Source organism: Pungitius pungitius, chromosome 7, assembly GCF_949316345.1.
Source record: "Pungitius pungitius chromosome 7, fPunPun2.1, whole genome shotgun sequence".
Taxonomy (NCBI): Eukaryota; Metazoa; Chordata; class Actinopteri; order Perciformes; family Gasterosteidae; genus Pungitius; species Pungitius pungitius.
In genome coordinates, this window is record NC_084906.1 from 15224746 (window position 1) to 15237983 (window position 13238).

Below are 13238 nucleotides of genomic sequence, written 5' to 3' on the forward strand. Positions count from 1 at the left end.
TGTAGAAAAAATCATGAACAATACTCAAATCCTCAAACAAGTTTCTTGGTGTAAAGAGAAGCTTTAATACACATCAGACTGTGTGTTGTCCAATCAGAAGGACACTCTTGCACAATGGAACTTAAGCAGGAGAATAGATGTTGAAGGAATACTTTGACCCACTCTCAGTGTGACCATCGACAATCACGTTTTGTCAAAAAAAGAAGAAAAGACAACAAATGGATCGATAAACGAACACATGGGATCCAGCTGTTAAAACAAGAGTTTTAAGGTCACAGAGTTCTAGATGAGAGGTTACAGTTCCTCACAGGGTGCATGAGATCAATTCTCCCCCCAAAATGACGAGAGACGCAATTTGTCTTGCCAACTTTCTGATGACGCAAATTAGGAAGGTACTCAACCACTACCAAACTGTATAGCCAGCAGTTAAAGAGATATATTATAAATAATATTAATTCATCAAAAAAAAAAATTGATTTAATACTTTCATTTAATACCATTGTAAAAAAGGGAAAAAAAAATCAGGCCAGGATGAAATGAAGTCAAAGAAGACAGGGAAACTGATCCACAGAAAATCCAGCAGCTGTGAATCCCCCTGTTGTCACATTCATTAAAACATTCTGGGCTTTGAATGAGGCGTTAAGAAGCCCACATCACCTCACAGCACCTCACACAGGGGGGAGAGAAGAGGAACAACCCACACTGTAACCAGATGTTCTGTTAATATTGTAATGGAACACATCTCAGAATTGTGCTCTCTTCAGTTCAGTATGATCTAGTTAATAAAGTTGTTTCAATTGTGAAGTTCCAGATTTGCTCTTTCCCTTGGCTTTGAATTAATGATTGCAACTAATGTAAAATAGATCTCATAGGTAGGGTTTAACGCATTATGGGTTCTTGCATAGATTAACTGATATGTATTCACTTTAATGAAAGAAGAAAATATGGAAGTTCCAGGTCATAAAACACTGACATTTTGATGAAAGATTTGATTGGTGACATGTTTATGCAAGAGTAACGATTCTATAATTGTAATTTTATCAACTTTTTTGTCAAGTTTTAACTTAAGATTTAACTTAATTGTTTCAAAACAGGTTATGGCAAAAGGGAGAGCAAAACTATACATTCAGCCTGTTTGTGCAAGGATGTCAGGTTAAGACAACTTGCCTGACATTTTTCATTTGTGTCATACTCTGTTTGTCTATTCTGTATAGTCAGGGCAAGGTAACATAAACGGCAATGAAGGCTGATACATAGTAAATGATTAATTTAGAGAGGCAAAAACTGGCTTTAAAAGGAGACCTCTCCCTGTAGAACTTCACATCCAAAAGCCATGAGGGTGATTTTGCTGGCCCTCACGGTAGCCCTTGCGGGTGAGTATTTCTTTACGCATTAAAAAAATATATCAAGAGCCATGAATTGAATTGAAGATCTGAAAATGTTTTTTTAATGCCATCAGAGCGGAAATAATTATCTAAATAATTCTGCTTTTGCTGACAATACAATGCGTATGATATATATCCAATGATAGAGCAAAAAAATATGATTTGAATTCTTCAGGTTTACCAACTGTCCATTCATTTAAATACAAAATAAATGATTTATGAAAATACAATTGAAAATTTCCCCTACATATCTTGTTTGTTCCCCAAAAAAACACCAAAATAACTTTGATGTTTCTTTTTTGCAGCGTGTCACCAAACCCATTTGGGTAAGTTGTTATTAACAAGTTGTGCATGGATATAAAAAGTTTCTCAGTTCAAAATTGTATTGAAATGGAAATTTTACTGTCCTATTTTCTTCTCCGTTATTTAAGCTCCCCAGTTTGAGGATGGAAAGACCTATGTCTACAAATATGAGGCATTTGTTATGGGCGGCCTACCCGAGGAGGGTCTGGCACGGACTGGAGTGAAACTACTGAGCAACATTTGGATCAGTGCAGAGGCTGAAAACACCTACACGCTGAAGGCAAGGACCATTTCAATGTTTTAGCTTATTTATGAGCAATGTTAAATTAACTGGAATAAAAAGGTGATTCATGAACAATCAAGTGTTTCAATTACTCAAAGTGCCATGTTCCTTACAGCTTGTGGACCCAGAAATCTTGGAGTTCAGTGGCTTCTGGCCCAAAGATGATTTCTCCCCAGCTACCAAGATAACTTCTGCCCTGGCTGCTCAGCTCACAACACCCATCAAGTTTGAATATTCCAACGGTGTTGTCGGAAAAGTATTCGCTCCGGCTGGCGTCTCTGAAACTGTGCTGAATATCTACAGAGGAGTCCTTAACATCTTCCAGCTGAACATCAAGAAGACTCAAAATGTCTACGAGCTGCAAGAGGTACAAATAACTCATTTTCATTGAGTTCTACTCACAAACTGCCGCAATACTTGGACTTACTGTTTGTTTTTATGTGACCTAGCCTGGAACACAGGGTGTGTGCAAGACCCACTATCTCCTCAGTGAGGACGCACAGGATGAGCTTATCCTGTTGACCAAGTCTAAGGACCTGAACAAATGCCAGAAGAGAATCATAAAGGACATCGGTTTGACTTACACAGAAAGATGTGTTGAGTGTGAGGCTGTAAGTGCAAATCCCATCTCGCTTCGCAATCTCTAATATGGTTTGCTTCTTGACCCACTGATGTGGTGATATTGTGTCTTCTCATTGCAGAGAGGAAACAACCTTAAGGCAGCCGCTGCTTCTAACTACATCATCAAGGAAACATCCACTGGTGCTCTGCTCTTGAATGCGTCTGGTATTGAGATCATCCAGTTTTCCCCTCTCAACATCTTGAACGGTGCTGCCCAGATGGAGGCTAGGTAAGTTGTTTTCAATTAAAAAGAAGAGTGGAATACCAGTGTTATCAACACTATATAAGTGTCACAGTACAGATTGATACTAATTATGTTCACTTGCAGGCAAAACCTGACCTTCCTGGAGATTAAGGACACCCGATCGGTGGCCACCAGCGCTGATTATCTTCACCGTGGATCAGTGCAGTACGAGTTCGGCAACGAGCTTCTCCAGACACCCATCCAGCTTCTGAGGATCAGCAATGTTGAGGCTCAGGTACTTCATAAAATGATCCCTCAAAATGTTCTTTTTAATTAATCTTGTAGCCACAAACTTTCCATCTAAGAGACTTTTTGTCCTGGCAGGTTATTGAGATTCTGAACCACCTGGTGACCTTCAATGTGGCAAAGGTCCACGAAGATGCCCCTCTGAAGTTCCTTGAGCTCATCCAGCTACTGCGTGTGGCGAGACATGAGAGTATCGAGGCCATCTGGAATCAGTTCAAAGCTAAAGCCGATCACAGGTAATTGTGACTTTTGACAGCAGTGGAAAAAAAGGTTCCATTGATAATGCAATTATATATGATGTTGATTTTCCACAGGCACTGGATCCTGAATGTTATCCCCGCCGTTGGTACTTCTGCTGCTCTGAGGTTCATAAAGGAGAAGTTCCTTGCTGGCGAGCTGACTGTTGCAGAATCTACTCAGGCACTGATAGCATCTATTCACATGGTGACAGCTGACCTCGAGGCCATCCAGCTGATACAGGCAAGTTAGCATAATTCAATAATTTGTTTTGATAGTTGTAAAAATTGGATGCATTATCATTGTCACAATATCTTTTAACCCTTTTCAGAGCATGTTTACGGAAAACAAGGTCCAAGAAAACCCAATTCTGCGTGAGGTTGTCATGCTGGGATACGGCACCCTGGTTTCTAAATACTGTGCAGAGAACCCAGCCTGCCCTGCTGAGCTTGTGAGGGTATGTATCATTTTTGCAAGGGATTATATATGGGATAATATATATTACATCCAGTTATAACATCTCAGATGTGTTACATGAATGTTTTTCTGTCCTTCCACAGCCCATCCACGAACAAGCTGTCCAGGCTGACAAGACCGACATTGAGGGGCTCATTATCGCTCTGAAAGTACTGGGAAATGCTGGACATCCTTCCAGCCTGAAGACAATCACAAAGTTCCTGCCTGGCATTGGAAGTGCTGCTGCTGATCTTCCACTCAGAGCTCACGTTGAGGCTGTTCAGGCCATGAGGAACATTGCTAAGAGGGAGCCCAAGATGGTGAGACTACATGGTCCTATTCCTTGTTTTATTGGGAATGAATGGAATGGATAGGCAATTTTACTTACACAGAATCCTTGTCAATCAGATCCAGGATATAGCTCTTCAGCTGTTCATGGACAAGGATCTCCACTCAGAAGTCCGTATGGTTGCTGCTATTGTGTTGTTTGAAACCAAGCTGCCCATGGGACTGGTCATTACTCTTGCCAGAAACCTCTTGACTGAAAAAAGCCTGCAGGTTTCTAGCTTTGTCTACTCTTACATGAAGTCTATGACCAGAAACACCTCACCTGACTTGGCCTCTGTGTAAGAATCATCCAATCTTGAATTTTTCTACCTTTTTACAATTCGAACATGTAAACATCAATAATCATGTATGTTGTTATGTTCTACATTCAGTGCTTCTGCCTGTAATGTTGCTCTGAGGATCCTCAGTCCCAAGTTCAACAGACTCAGCTATCGCTTCAGCAGATCTCTCTATGTTGATACTTACCACGGTAAGAGCATAATAGGATAATTTATTTTTTAATTTAGATTTTTGGATTAAAATATGTTGTTATATATCATATTGTTGATTTTTTCCCTGCAGACCCCTGGATGATGGGAGCTGCTGCCAGCGCCTTCTATATTAACGATGCTGCAACTGTTTTGCCAAGATCCATTGTGGCCAAAGCTCGTTCCTACCTGGCAGGAGCATATGCCGATGTTGTTGAGGTAATCATGTCTGACATAGCAAACTTAAACGCTAAAATGCTTTTATTTTCACTAGTGCTGTCAAACGATTCAAATATTTAATCATGATTAATCACATTCATGTCATAGTTAACTTAAAATTAATCACAATTAATTTCACATTTGTATCTATTCTAAACTTCCCTTAATTTATTTTTCCTTTTAATGCTCTTATCAACATGGAAAAGTGAATTGGCTTTCTTCATACAAATGTTTTATTTCACTGAAAAAACACATTTCAAAATAAAATTATGAAGTGCACATGTCAGTTACACAAGGATTAAACCATGCAGTTAAACTATGGCTTAATATTTTTTCAAGTTTACTGTGACCAAAGCAGTCAGGCCTCTTATTACAGAAACAATAAACCATAACAGTTAGTTTACCAATAAAAGTTAAGCCTTCTACTTCTTTGGTTTCAGACAAGCAGACAAGCATGTTGGGATTTTCAACACTCATTCACAGTATCAAAGAAGACATTGAGCTAGCTATTTATGTCACCTTGAATCAAGCTGCATTCATATAGTTTGTAAACCTTTCACATAGCAATCATTCTTAAAGTACTTATCTATCAAATGTGGGTCCTTTTCAGCTTGGAGTAAGAACCGAGGGAATGCAGGAGGCCTTGCTGAAAATCAACGAGGTTCCTGAGAATGCTGACAGGATGACCAAGATGAGACAAGTTATGAAAGCTGTAAGTTTTGGGGAATCTTCAAGAATTATGTGATTCATTTCCAAAAGTTGAATGCAGTGTTCTAAATTCTTTTTCTTTGCACAGCTTTCTGAGTGGAGGGCTACTCCTTCCAGCCAGCCCCTGGCCTCCGTTTACGTGAAGGTCTTCGGACAGGAAGTTGCCTTCGCCAACGTTGACAAAGCCGTTATCAATCAGCTTATTCAGGTACACCATTATCCTTTTCAGCTTTACTGTAAGTGACTGATCGGTAATACATGTATTATGGACCAATGATTTGGTGTCTTATAAGATATTATGTGCTTAAAGCTTGCCAGTGGACCAGCAATGAAAACCTATGGCAGAGAGTCTTTGGATGCTCTGCTGGCGGGTGTCACATTGCAATACACTAAACCCCTGCTGTTGTCTGAGGTCCGTCGCATCATTCCCACCAGCGTTGGTCTGCCCATGGAGCTCAGTTTGTACACTGCTGCTGTGGCTGCTGCATCTGCTGAATGTAAGTTGCATTTGTGCAGCTTAACTGTCCCTGATTGGACAAAATTCCAAACAACTTAAACCAATGCTGAAATGTGTTTTCACAGTCAAGGCAACCGTGTCACCCCCACTGCCTGCTGACTATCATGTTGCCCAGCTCCTGAAGTCTGACATAAGCATGAGGACTACCATTAGCCCCAGGTAATACAGTTGTAACTTATTTGAAAAATATACACATTCTTCACATCAGTTTTACTATCAAAAGGATTCATCCGAAGAGATCACCCTAAAAAATTCTGTGTTCTGTCCTTTGCAGTGTTTCCACACATGTGTATGCAGTTATGGGAGTGAATACTGCTTTCATCCAGGCTGTTCTGATGTCAAGAGCCAAAGTTCACACAAATATCCCCGCAAAGCTAGAAGCAAGAATCGACATAATTGAGGGCAACTTTAAGCTTCAACTCCTTCCTCTTGAAGGTGTCAGTAAAATTGCATCAGCACGGTATGTACTGGTCATCAAGTAACTTGAATCAACCAGTTGGTTTGAAATTTTTGTACCCTCAAATTATCTTATTCTCCAACAGTGTTGAGACTTTTGCCATTGCAAGAAATGTGGAAGACCTTGCTGCTGCCAAAATCACACCAATGGTTCCATCTGCAGTTGAAGTCTCAAGGGAGAGCTTCTCCTCAAAGATTTCAAGGATTGCATCCTCTCTGTCTAGTAGCAGCGTGAGTTTGATTCACTGAACACCTTTTTCAACACAAGCATTTACACTTTTTCATGTTATTACCTCTGTTGTTGTTTTTCAGTCGGCATCATCCGAAATCCTTAAAGGTGATGCTCAAAGCAGACTGAGGCACAAGGCCCTCCAGAAGAGAATGTGTGTTGAAAGCCTTACCTTCGGTATCAAGGCTTGCTCTGAGCTTGAATCTCGCAACGCCACCTTTATGAAAGACTGCCCGCTGTACAGCATGATTGGAGAACACAGCTTCTTGCTTGAGATTTCACCAGGCAAGTGAATGCATGATGTTGCATTTTCCCTTTACCAACCTTATACAAGCCACTTTAGACACCTTGTAGCAAATAGACTTTTCCCACACACTAGCTTCCAAGTCATTTGGGTTTGTTTTAATCACAATTGTGATACCTGGCTTGGCTTGTCATACAATGACTTCTGTGTTAATCAAAACAATAAAACAATCCTGATTGTTCCTCAAAGCATTCAACAAAGGAAAGAAACATTTAAAACACTTAAAGCCAAACTCATTCAAATAGGCCAAACTTGAATATATTCATAAGACCAATTAAGGTTCAAGTAAAACGTTAAACTGGTGAGAATTGCCTCTCGCCAAAGTTGCCCAAACCCGACATTAATTAACTGATGCAATATTGCTAGGCCATGTTGCACAAAGTAAATAAGGATGTAAGTAATTTCGTTATTAAGTGCTACAAAGTAACATTTCTGTTGATCTATTTGGTTGCAGCTGCTGGACCAGCCATTGAGAGGATTGAAATTGAGATTCAGGTTGGAGAACAAGCAGCAGAGAAGATCATCAAAGTGATTAACATGAGTGAGGAAGACGAACCACTGGGGGACAAGAACGTCCTGATGAAACTCAAGAAAATCCTGGCACCTGGTCTGAAGAACAGAACATCATCTTCTTCCAGCTCCAGCAGCGCTAATACTTCCAGCTCTCGCTCAAGCAAATCCTCATCTGCGTCATCCAAGTCTTCCTCCAGCTCCTCTTCCAGCAGCAGTTCTTCTAGCAGCAGTTCTTCTAGCAGCAGTTCTTCCAGCAGCAGTTCTTCCAGCAGTAGTTCTTCAAGCAGACGTTCATCTCTCTCCTCCAGCAGCAGCAGCTCTTCCAACTCCAGCTCCTCCAGCTCCTCTAGTTCCTCCAGCTCCTCCAGCTCTAGGATCACCTACAGGACCAAGGTGATTCGACTTTAACTCTAAAATACAGACTGAAACCCCGTGGAATCAAAAACAAATAAGCTTGTAATCTAACATTTTTTCTATTGCAGGAACAAATAAACGCCATGAACTTTACCAAGGACCACATCCACCAGGTAATCATCAGATTGATGACACATCCACTTTGTTCATGACATATTAAGCAGGCTTAATGTATGGTTTCTTTGTTGCAGCATGACCTTTCCAGGGAACGTGTCAACGGCAGCAGCAGTGCCTACAGCTTTGAGACCATCTACAATAAGGTAAGTCATGTGACCAAGACATTTACTGACTTTTGGTGGAAAAACAATATAACATTTCATAATCATCAAATTCTGCTTTTCCCTTAAAGGCCAAGTACCTTTCTGATACCATCAATCCAGCTGTGACCATTCTCATACGTGCTGTGAGAGCCGACCACCAGGTTCAGGGGTACCAGGTCGCAGCTTATCTTGACAGAGCTAATGAGAGACTGCAGATCGTTTTTGCTAGCCTGGAAGAGAACAACCACTGGAGAATCTGTGCCGATGGAGTGAAGCTCAGTGACTACAAAATAATGGTAAAAAATTGGATTCAGGGATGTAACATTGGTAAAAATCCATCTAATTCTTGAGATTGTAACTTTGACTGAAATGTATTGCAGGCTAAACTCGCCTGGGGCCTTGAGTGCAAAGAATACGAGACTGAGATCACAGCTGAGACTGGCCGTATCGGAAAAGATGCTGCAGTCCGCATAAAGATTACCTGGGAAAAACTTCCAGAGAGCATTAAGCGCTTCGCAAAAAGGTAACTTGTGGTGATTTCAGCAATTTTCATTTTATGCGGAATGTTGTGCTATAAAAAACTACAAAAAAGTAATTCATTTTGAGTACTACGTAAATTAGAAATGCATCATTTGTGTCACTATTATCAGTTGTCCTGGATGTAGACATTTGTCTCTACATTACTTTTTTCTTTTTTTTTAGAATTTTCTGTTGACCACACATTTGCTTTTTAAATTAAAATGACCTTAATGTTATTGCATTGCTAGCCTCTCCGCTTTCCTTTCCCGCTACACAAAGGAATATGGAATAACCCAAGCAAAGGTCCAAAATGTTCGCAATGAGATCAAACTGTCTGTGGCTGCTGTTTCTGAGAAGACCCTCAATGTTGTTCTGAAGACACCGCAGGTACGGTTTTATTGCTCATTACTTACACACAGAAAAGGTCTGCATCATACTTTGTTACACAGTTTGCAATTACACTGTTCATAAGTGTTTTCATTTTTCAATATTACAGAGGACATTTTACAAGCTTGGAGTTGCTATCCCTATTTCTCTGCCTATCGGTGACGCCGCCGCTGAGCTGACACCATACAAGAACAACTTGGCCGACCAGTTTATCTATATGCTCACCAAGGCTAATGCAGGTGAAAACATTTAAAAGAATAGGTTACATGAAATAGTCTCAGCAATCAGTAAATAGTTGGCTTTCTGATCAATCTTTTCCTCCCATTTCAGCTGAGTGTTCCATGGTCAAAGATACGCTGACCACATTCAACAAGAGGGAACACAGGATCGAGATGCCCCACTCTTGCTTCCAGGTCATGGCTCAGGATTGCACCGAAGAACTTAAATTTATTGTTCTGTTGAAGAGGGATCAAACAAAGAAAGAGAACTGGATCTATGTCAAGATCGACAACGTGTAAGAAGCAGTCTCTTAAGTAAATTGTTTCCAACTGTACATGAAAAAACTAAAACAAATCAAGAACTTCCATATATGTATTCCTGTTGTTTTCCAACAGTGAAGTGGATATGTATCCCAAGGACAGCGCTATCAAGGTCAACGTTAACGGTGTAGAACTCAGTCAACTGCCATATGATCATCCCGAAGGTTTTTTATTCTATTAATTCAAATACAATTTATTTCATCATGCATCGATTTTTCAAATCCTGGAAGTGAAAAATCAAATGTTGAAATATTTACATTTATTTTAGGTAAATTCCAAATCAGAAAGAGCTCTGAGGGCATTGCTGTCTTTGCTCCACAATTTGGTCTCCAGGAGGTGTACGTTGATCTGGCATCAGTGAAGGTGATTGCAGAAATCCAACAACTATCTTTAAGCTTTAGATCTTTTCACATAGCTGTTAATAGATCAAACATGAATTGTTTGTGGTTTCCAGGTTCAAATTGTGGACTGGATGAGAAGTAAGACTTGTGGACTCTGCGGAGCAGCTGACGGCGAAGTCAGACAGGAGTTTCAGACACCCAACAAACGCCTGACCGAGAACGCAGTCAGCTTTGCTCATAGCTGGGTTCTGCCTGGAAAAAGCTGCCGTGATGCCTCTGGTAAGACAGAAGCTCTTTGGAAGAATCTAAATGAATAATATCAATATACTGATTCAAAACATCGCTGCTGTAGGTAAAATATATGTAATTATCTATATTTCCCCCTTTTCAGAGTGTTACATGAACCTTGAATCTGTGAAGCTTGAGAAGCAGGTGGTCCTCTATGGCCAAAAGTCCAAATGCTACTCTGTTGAGCCTGTGCTGCGCTGCTTGCCCAACTGTGTGGCAGTGAGGAAAACCACCGTCAATGTTGGCTTCCACTGCGTGCCCGCTGGTGAGTCAGCAAAAAGATCACACAATTAAAATTGAATGTTTTATATTAAGCAGTGCCTAATTGCTTTACTCCCTCCATCTTTTGCAGCATCTAACCTGAACCGCTCCCAGGGTCTAAGCAGCATCTTCGAGAAGAGCGCCGACATTAGAGACACAACCGAAGCCCACCTGGCCTGCCGTTGCAATGCTCAATGCGCATAACCTCACTTCAGTCTGATGACATCCTACCATTTTTATTTCAAACAACCTTGTTTCAACTGTTCATTTAAAGACTGAAAAAACATTTTTGACTTTCTTGAATATTATTTACATTGCCAGTTTCAAAATGTCAATAAATCGAACAGAAAATCACTCATACCAAGAGGTTGTTTGTGTTTTTTTTACTAATGCTGAAATAAAATATAGGTCAAACAAATATATAAGAGACAACCAAAACCAACAGGCACAGCCATTTAGGCTTGTCAATGTTTTACTAAGCATGTCTCCTTTGCATGTCTCCTTTTAACAACCCAAAATCTTCGCAGCACACTGTTCCTCTTCTTCCCCAATATCTGTATTGACAAACACTTTTCTTACCATTTATTGGTTTCAAAAGGACATAAAAGTCAAGTCAAGAACAATATACAGTAGCTTCTCATCTCATCTTCAGCCGCTTATCCGCCTATCTCTAAGGGAGACGGCAGCCACTCTCCTGAGGTAACCCATTTCGGCCGCTTGTACCTGCGACCTAATTCTTTCGGTCATGACCCATCCTTCATGACCATAGGTGAGGGTAGGAATGAAGATTGACCGGTAGATCGAGAGCTTTGCCTTTCGGGTCAGCTCTCTTTTCGTCACAACAGTGTGGTAAAGCGAGTGCAATACCGCCCCGCCGCTCTGATTCTCCGGCCAAGCTCACACTCCATCTTCCCCTCACTCGTGAACAAGACCCCGAGGTTCTTGAACTCCTTCACTTGGGGTAAGGACACATTCCCTACCCGGAGCAGGCAATTCATTGGTTTCCTGCTGAGAACCATGGCCTCAGATTTGGAGGTGCTAATCCTCATCCCAACCGATTCACACTCAGGTGCGAACCGCTCCAGTGAGAGTTGGAGGCCGCAGACCAAGGATGCCATCAGGACCCCAGGGATTGGATGGCCCCATGTAAGGACCCCCTCACCCCGTACTCCCGCAGCACCTCCCACATTTTCTCTCGGGGGAACCGGTCATACGCCTTCTCCAAATCCACAAAACACATGTAGACTGGATGAGCATACTCCCAGGCCCCCTGCAAGATTCGTGAAAGAGTAAAGCGCTGGTCCGTCGTTCCACGACCAGGACGATAGTTACCCCGAACTCCTCCCACACTCGCTGCTTTGCCTCCATCACGGCAGAGGCTGCTGCCCTTCGAGCCTGTCGGTACAACTGCAACTGTCTCCGGAGACCCACTGGATATCATAACCCGGAAGGCCTCCTTTTTCAGTCGGACCACTTCCCTGACCACCGGTGTCCACCACGGGGTTCGAAGGTTGCCACCCCTTGATGCCTACCTCCACAGGAATGTGAGCAAAGCTACGCCGGAGGTGTGAGTTGAAAATCTTTTGGACTGGAGCCTCCTCCTGTCAGAGTCCCCCCCTCTGGACCCAGGTAAAGGCTGGTTTAGGTCTCCCTCTGGTGGATCTGGGAGAGGTTGGCTTCGCACGCACCTGTCTCAGCTCTGCAATCGCGCACCTGCACCGGAGCCACAATCACCAGGGGATAAGAGGGAGAGCCTGACAACCGGCCGACGTCGGATCGTTACTCACGTCACGTATGTCGACCTCAGTCTTCGCGAGTCTCAGTGACCAGCACCCAGTCGAGCTGAGAGCCGAAAGTAGTTCTCTTGTCATTCAGTTTAAATCCTGTTACTCACCTCTTGTCTCACCTCCTTGGTTTCAGTTACACCTGTCTGTTCCTGCACGTGGGAGGACCACCGGGCACCGCGCACTGTCAAGGAGATCATCACCCGGGACCCCCTCCTTCACCTGCACCCCTCACGCCCGCTCCTGCTGCACCTCCAGTCGTGTTGATTAATAAACTATTCACTCACCTCCTGACGGCTGTGTCTGTCTGTTCTGCATTTGGGTCCAGCCATGTCCCAACCTGACAGAACGATCCGACCATCAATGGACCCAGCAAACCTCGACACGGTACGTCAGGCGATCTCGTCCCAAGGAGCCATGTTGGGGCAGCACCAGTCCTCCCTGCAGGGAATAATGGCCAGCCTGGACTCCCTGTCTAACAGTATCGCCGCGATCCAGGCGCACCTCAGCGCACCACCCCAGCCTCCGGTTCAGAGCCCGCCTGAACCAGTTTCTGTGGTCATGTCCATGCCAGACCACGAGCCCCAGGTCCCCACGCCGGAGAGATATGACGGACACAGCGGCCGGTGCCGCTCGTTTCTGATACAGGTGGGACTTGTGTTCGAGCAACAGCCCCGCTCCTACCGGAGCGAGCGAGCCAAGATCTCCTACATCATCGGATTATTGCGCGGGGAGGCTTTGGAATGGGCATCTGCCGTGTGGGAGAAGCAGGGCGCACTCGCCCAGTCATGTGAGTTATTTACCGCGGAGATGCGGAAGATATTCGATCACCCCGTTCGGGGAAAAGACGCTTCAAAGCGATTATTATCACTGCGGCAAGGGACACGCAGTGTCGCCGATTACAGCATA

At 42.9% G+C, this 13238-nt stretch overlaps 1 protein-coding gene across 3 annotated transcripts in view; it reads left to right on the plus strand.

Annotated features, from left to right (window-relative positions):
- Positions 1-1296: 1296 nt before the first annotated feature.
- LOC119217229 (vitellogenin-2-like) overlaps positions 1297-13238 on the plus strand; it is a 40633-nt gene continuing 28691 nt past the window's right edge. Inside the window, exons 1-34 of one of the 3 annotated variants that reach the window (XM_037470709.2) lie at positions 1297-1373; positions 1691-1711; positions 1817-1968; positions 2087-2338; positions 2421-2582; positions 2673-2821; positions 2921-3071; positions 3161-3318; positions 3397-3562; positions 3651-3776; positions 3880-4095; positions 4184-4401; positions 4495-4592; positions 4685-4809; positions 5420-5521; positions 5606-5725; positions 5828-6014; positions 6100-6193; positions 6309-6494; positions 6577-6721; positions 6803-7004; positions 7478-7929; positions 8019-8063; positions 8142-8210; positions 8300-8506; positions 8591-8733; positions 8978-9116; positions 9226-9355; positions 9447-9630; positions 9731-9819; positions 9924-10018; positions 10110-10275; positions 10388-10549; positions 10637-10905. In XM_037470709.2, the coding sequence (XP_037326606.2) occupies positions 1334-1373; positions 1691-1711; positions 1817-1968; positions 2087-2338; positions 2421-2582; positions 2673-2821; positions 2921-3071; positions 3161-3318; positions 3397-3562; positions 3651-3776; positions 3880-4095; positions 4184-4401; positions 4495-4592; positions 4685-4809; positions 5420-5521; positions 5606-5725; positions 5828-6014; positions 6100-6193; positions 6309-6494; positions 6577-6721; positions 6803-7004; positions 7478-7929; positions 8019-8063; positions 8142-8210; positions 8300-8506; positions 8591-8733; positions 8978-9116; positions 9226-9355; positions 9447-9630; positions 9731-9819; positions 9924-10018; positions 10110-10275; positions 10388-10549; positions 10637-10749 (5064 nt within the window). In that variant the 5' untranslated portion in view covers positions 1297-1333 and the 3' untranslated portion in view covers positions 10750-10905. Of the gene's footprint in view, positions 1374-1690; positions 1712-1816; positions 1969-2086; positions 2339-2420; positions 2583-2672; positions 2822-2920; positions 3072-3160; positions 3319-3396; positions 3563-3650; positions 3777-3879; positions 4096-4183; positions 4402-4494; positions 4593-4684; positions 4810-5419; positions 5522-5605; positions 5726-5827; positions 6015-6099; positions 6194-6308; positions 6495-6576; positions 6722-6802; positions 7005-7477; positions 7930-8018; positions 8064-8141; positions 8211-8299; positions 8507-8590; positions 8734-8977; positions 9117-9225; positions 9356-9446; positions 9631-9730; positions 9820-9923; positions 10019-10109; positions 10276-10387; positions 10550-10636; positions 10906-13238 lie in introns of those variants that run through there. The other 2 variants (XM_062563277.1, XM_062563276.1) reach the window with 2 other exon arrangements.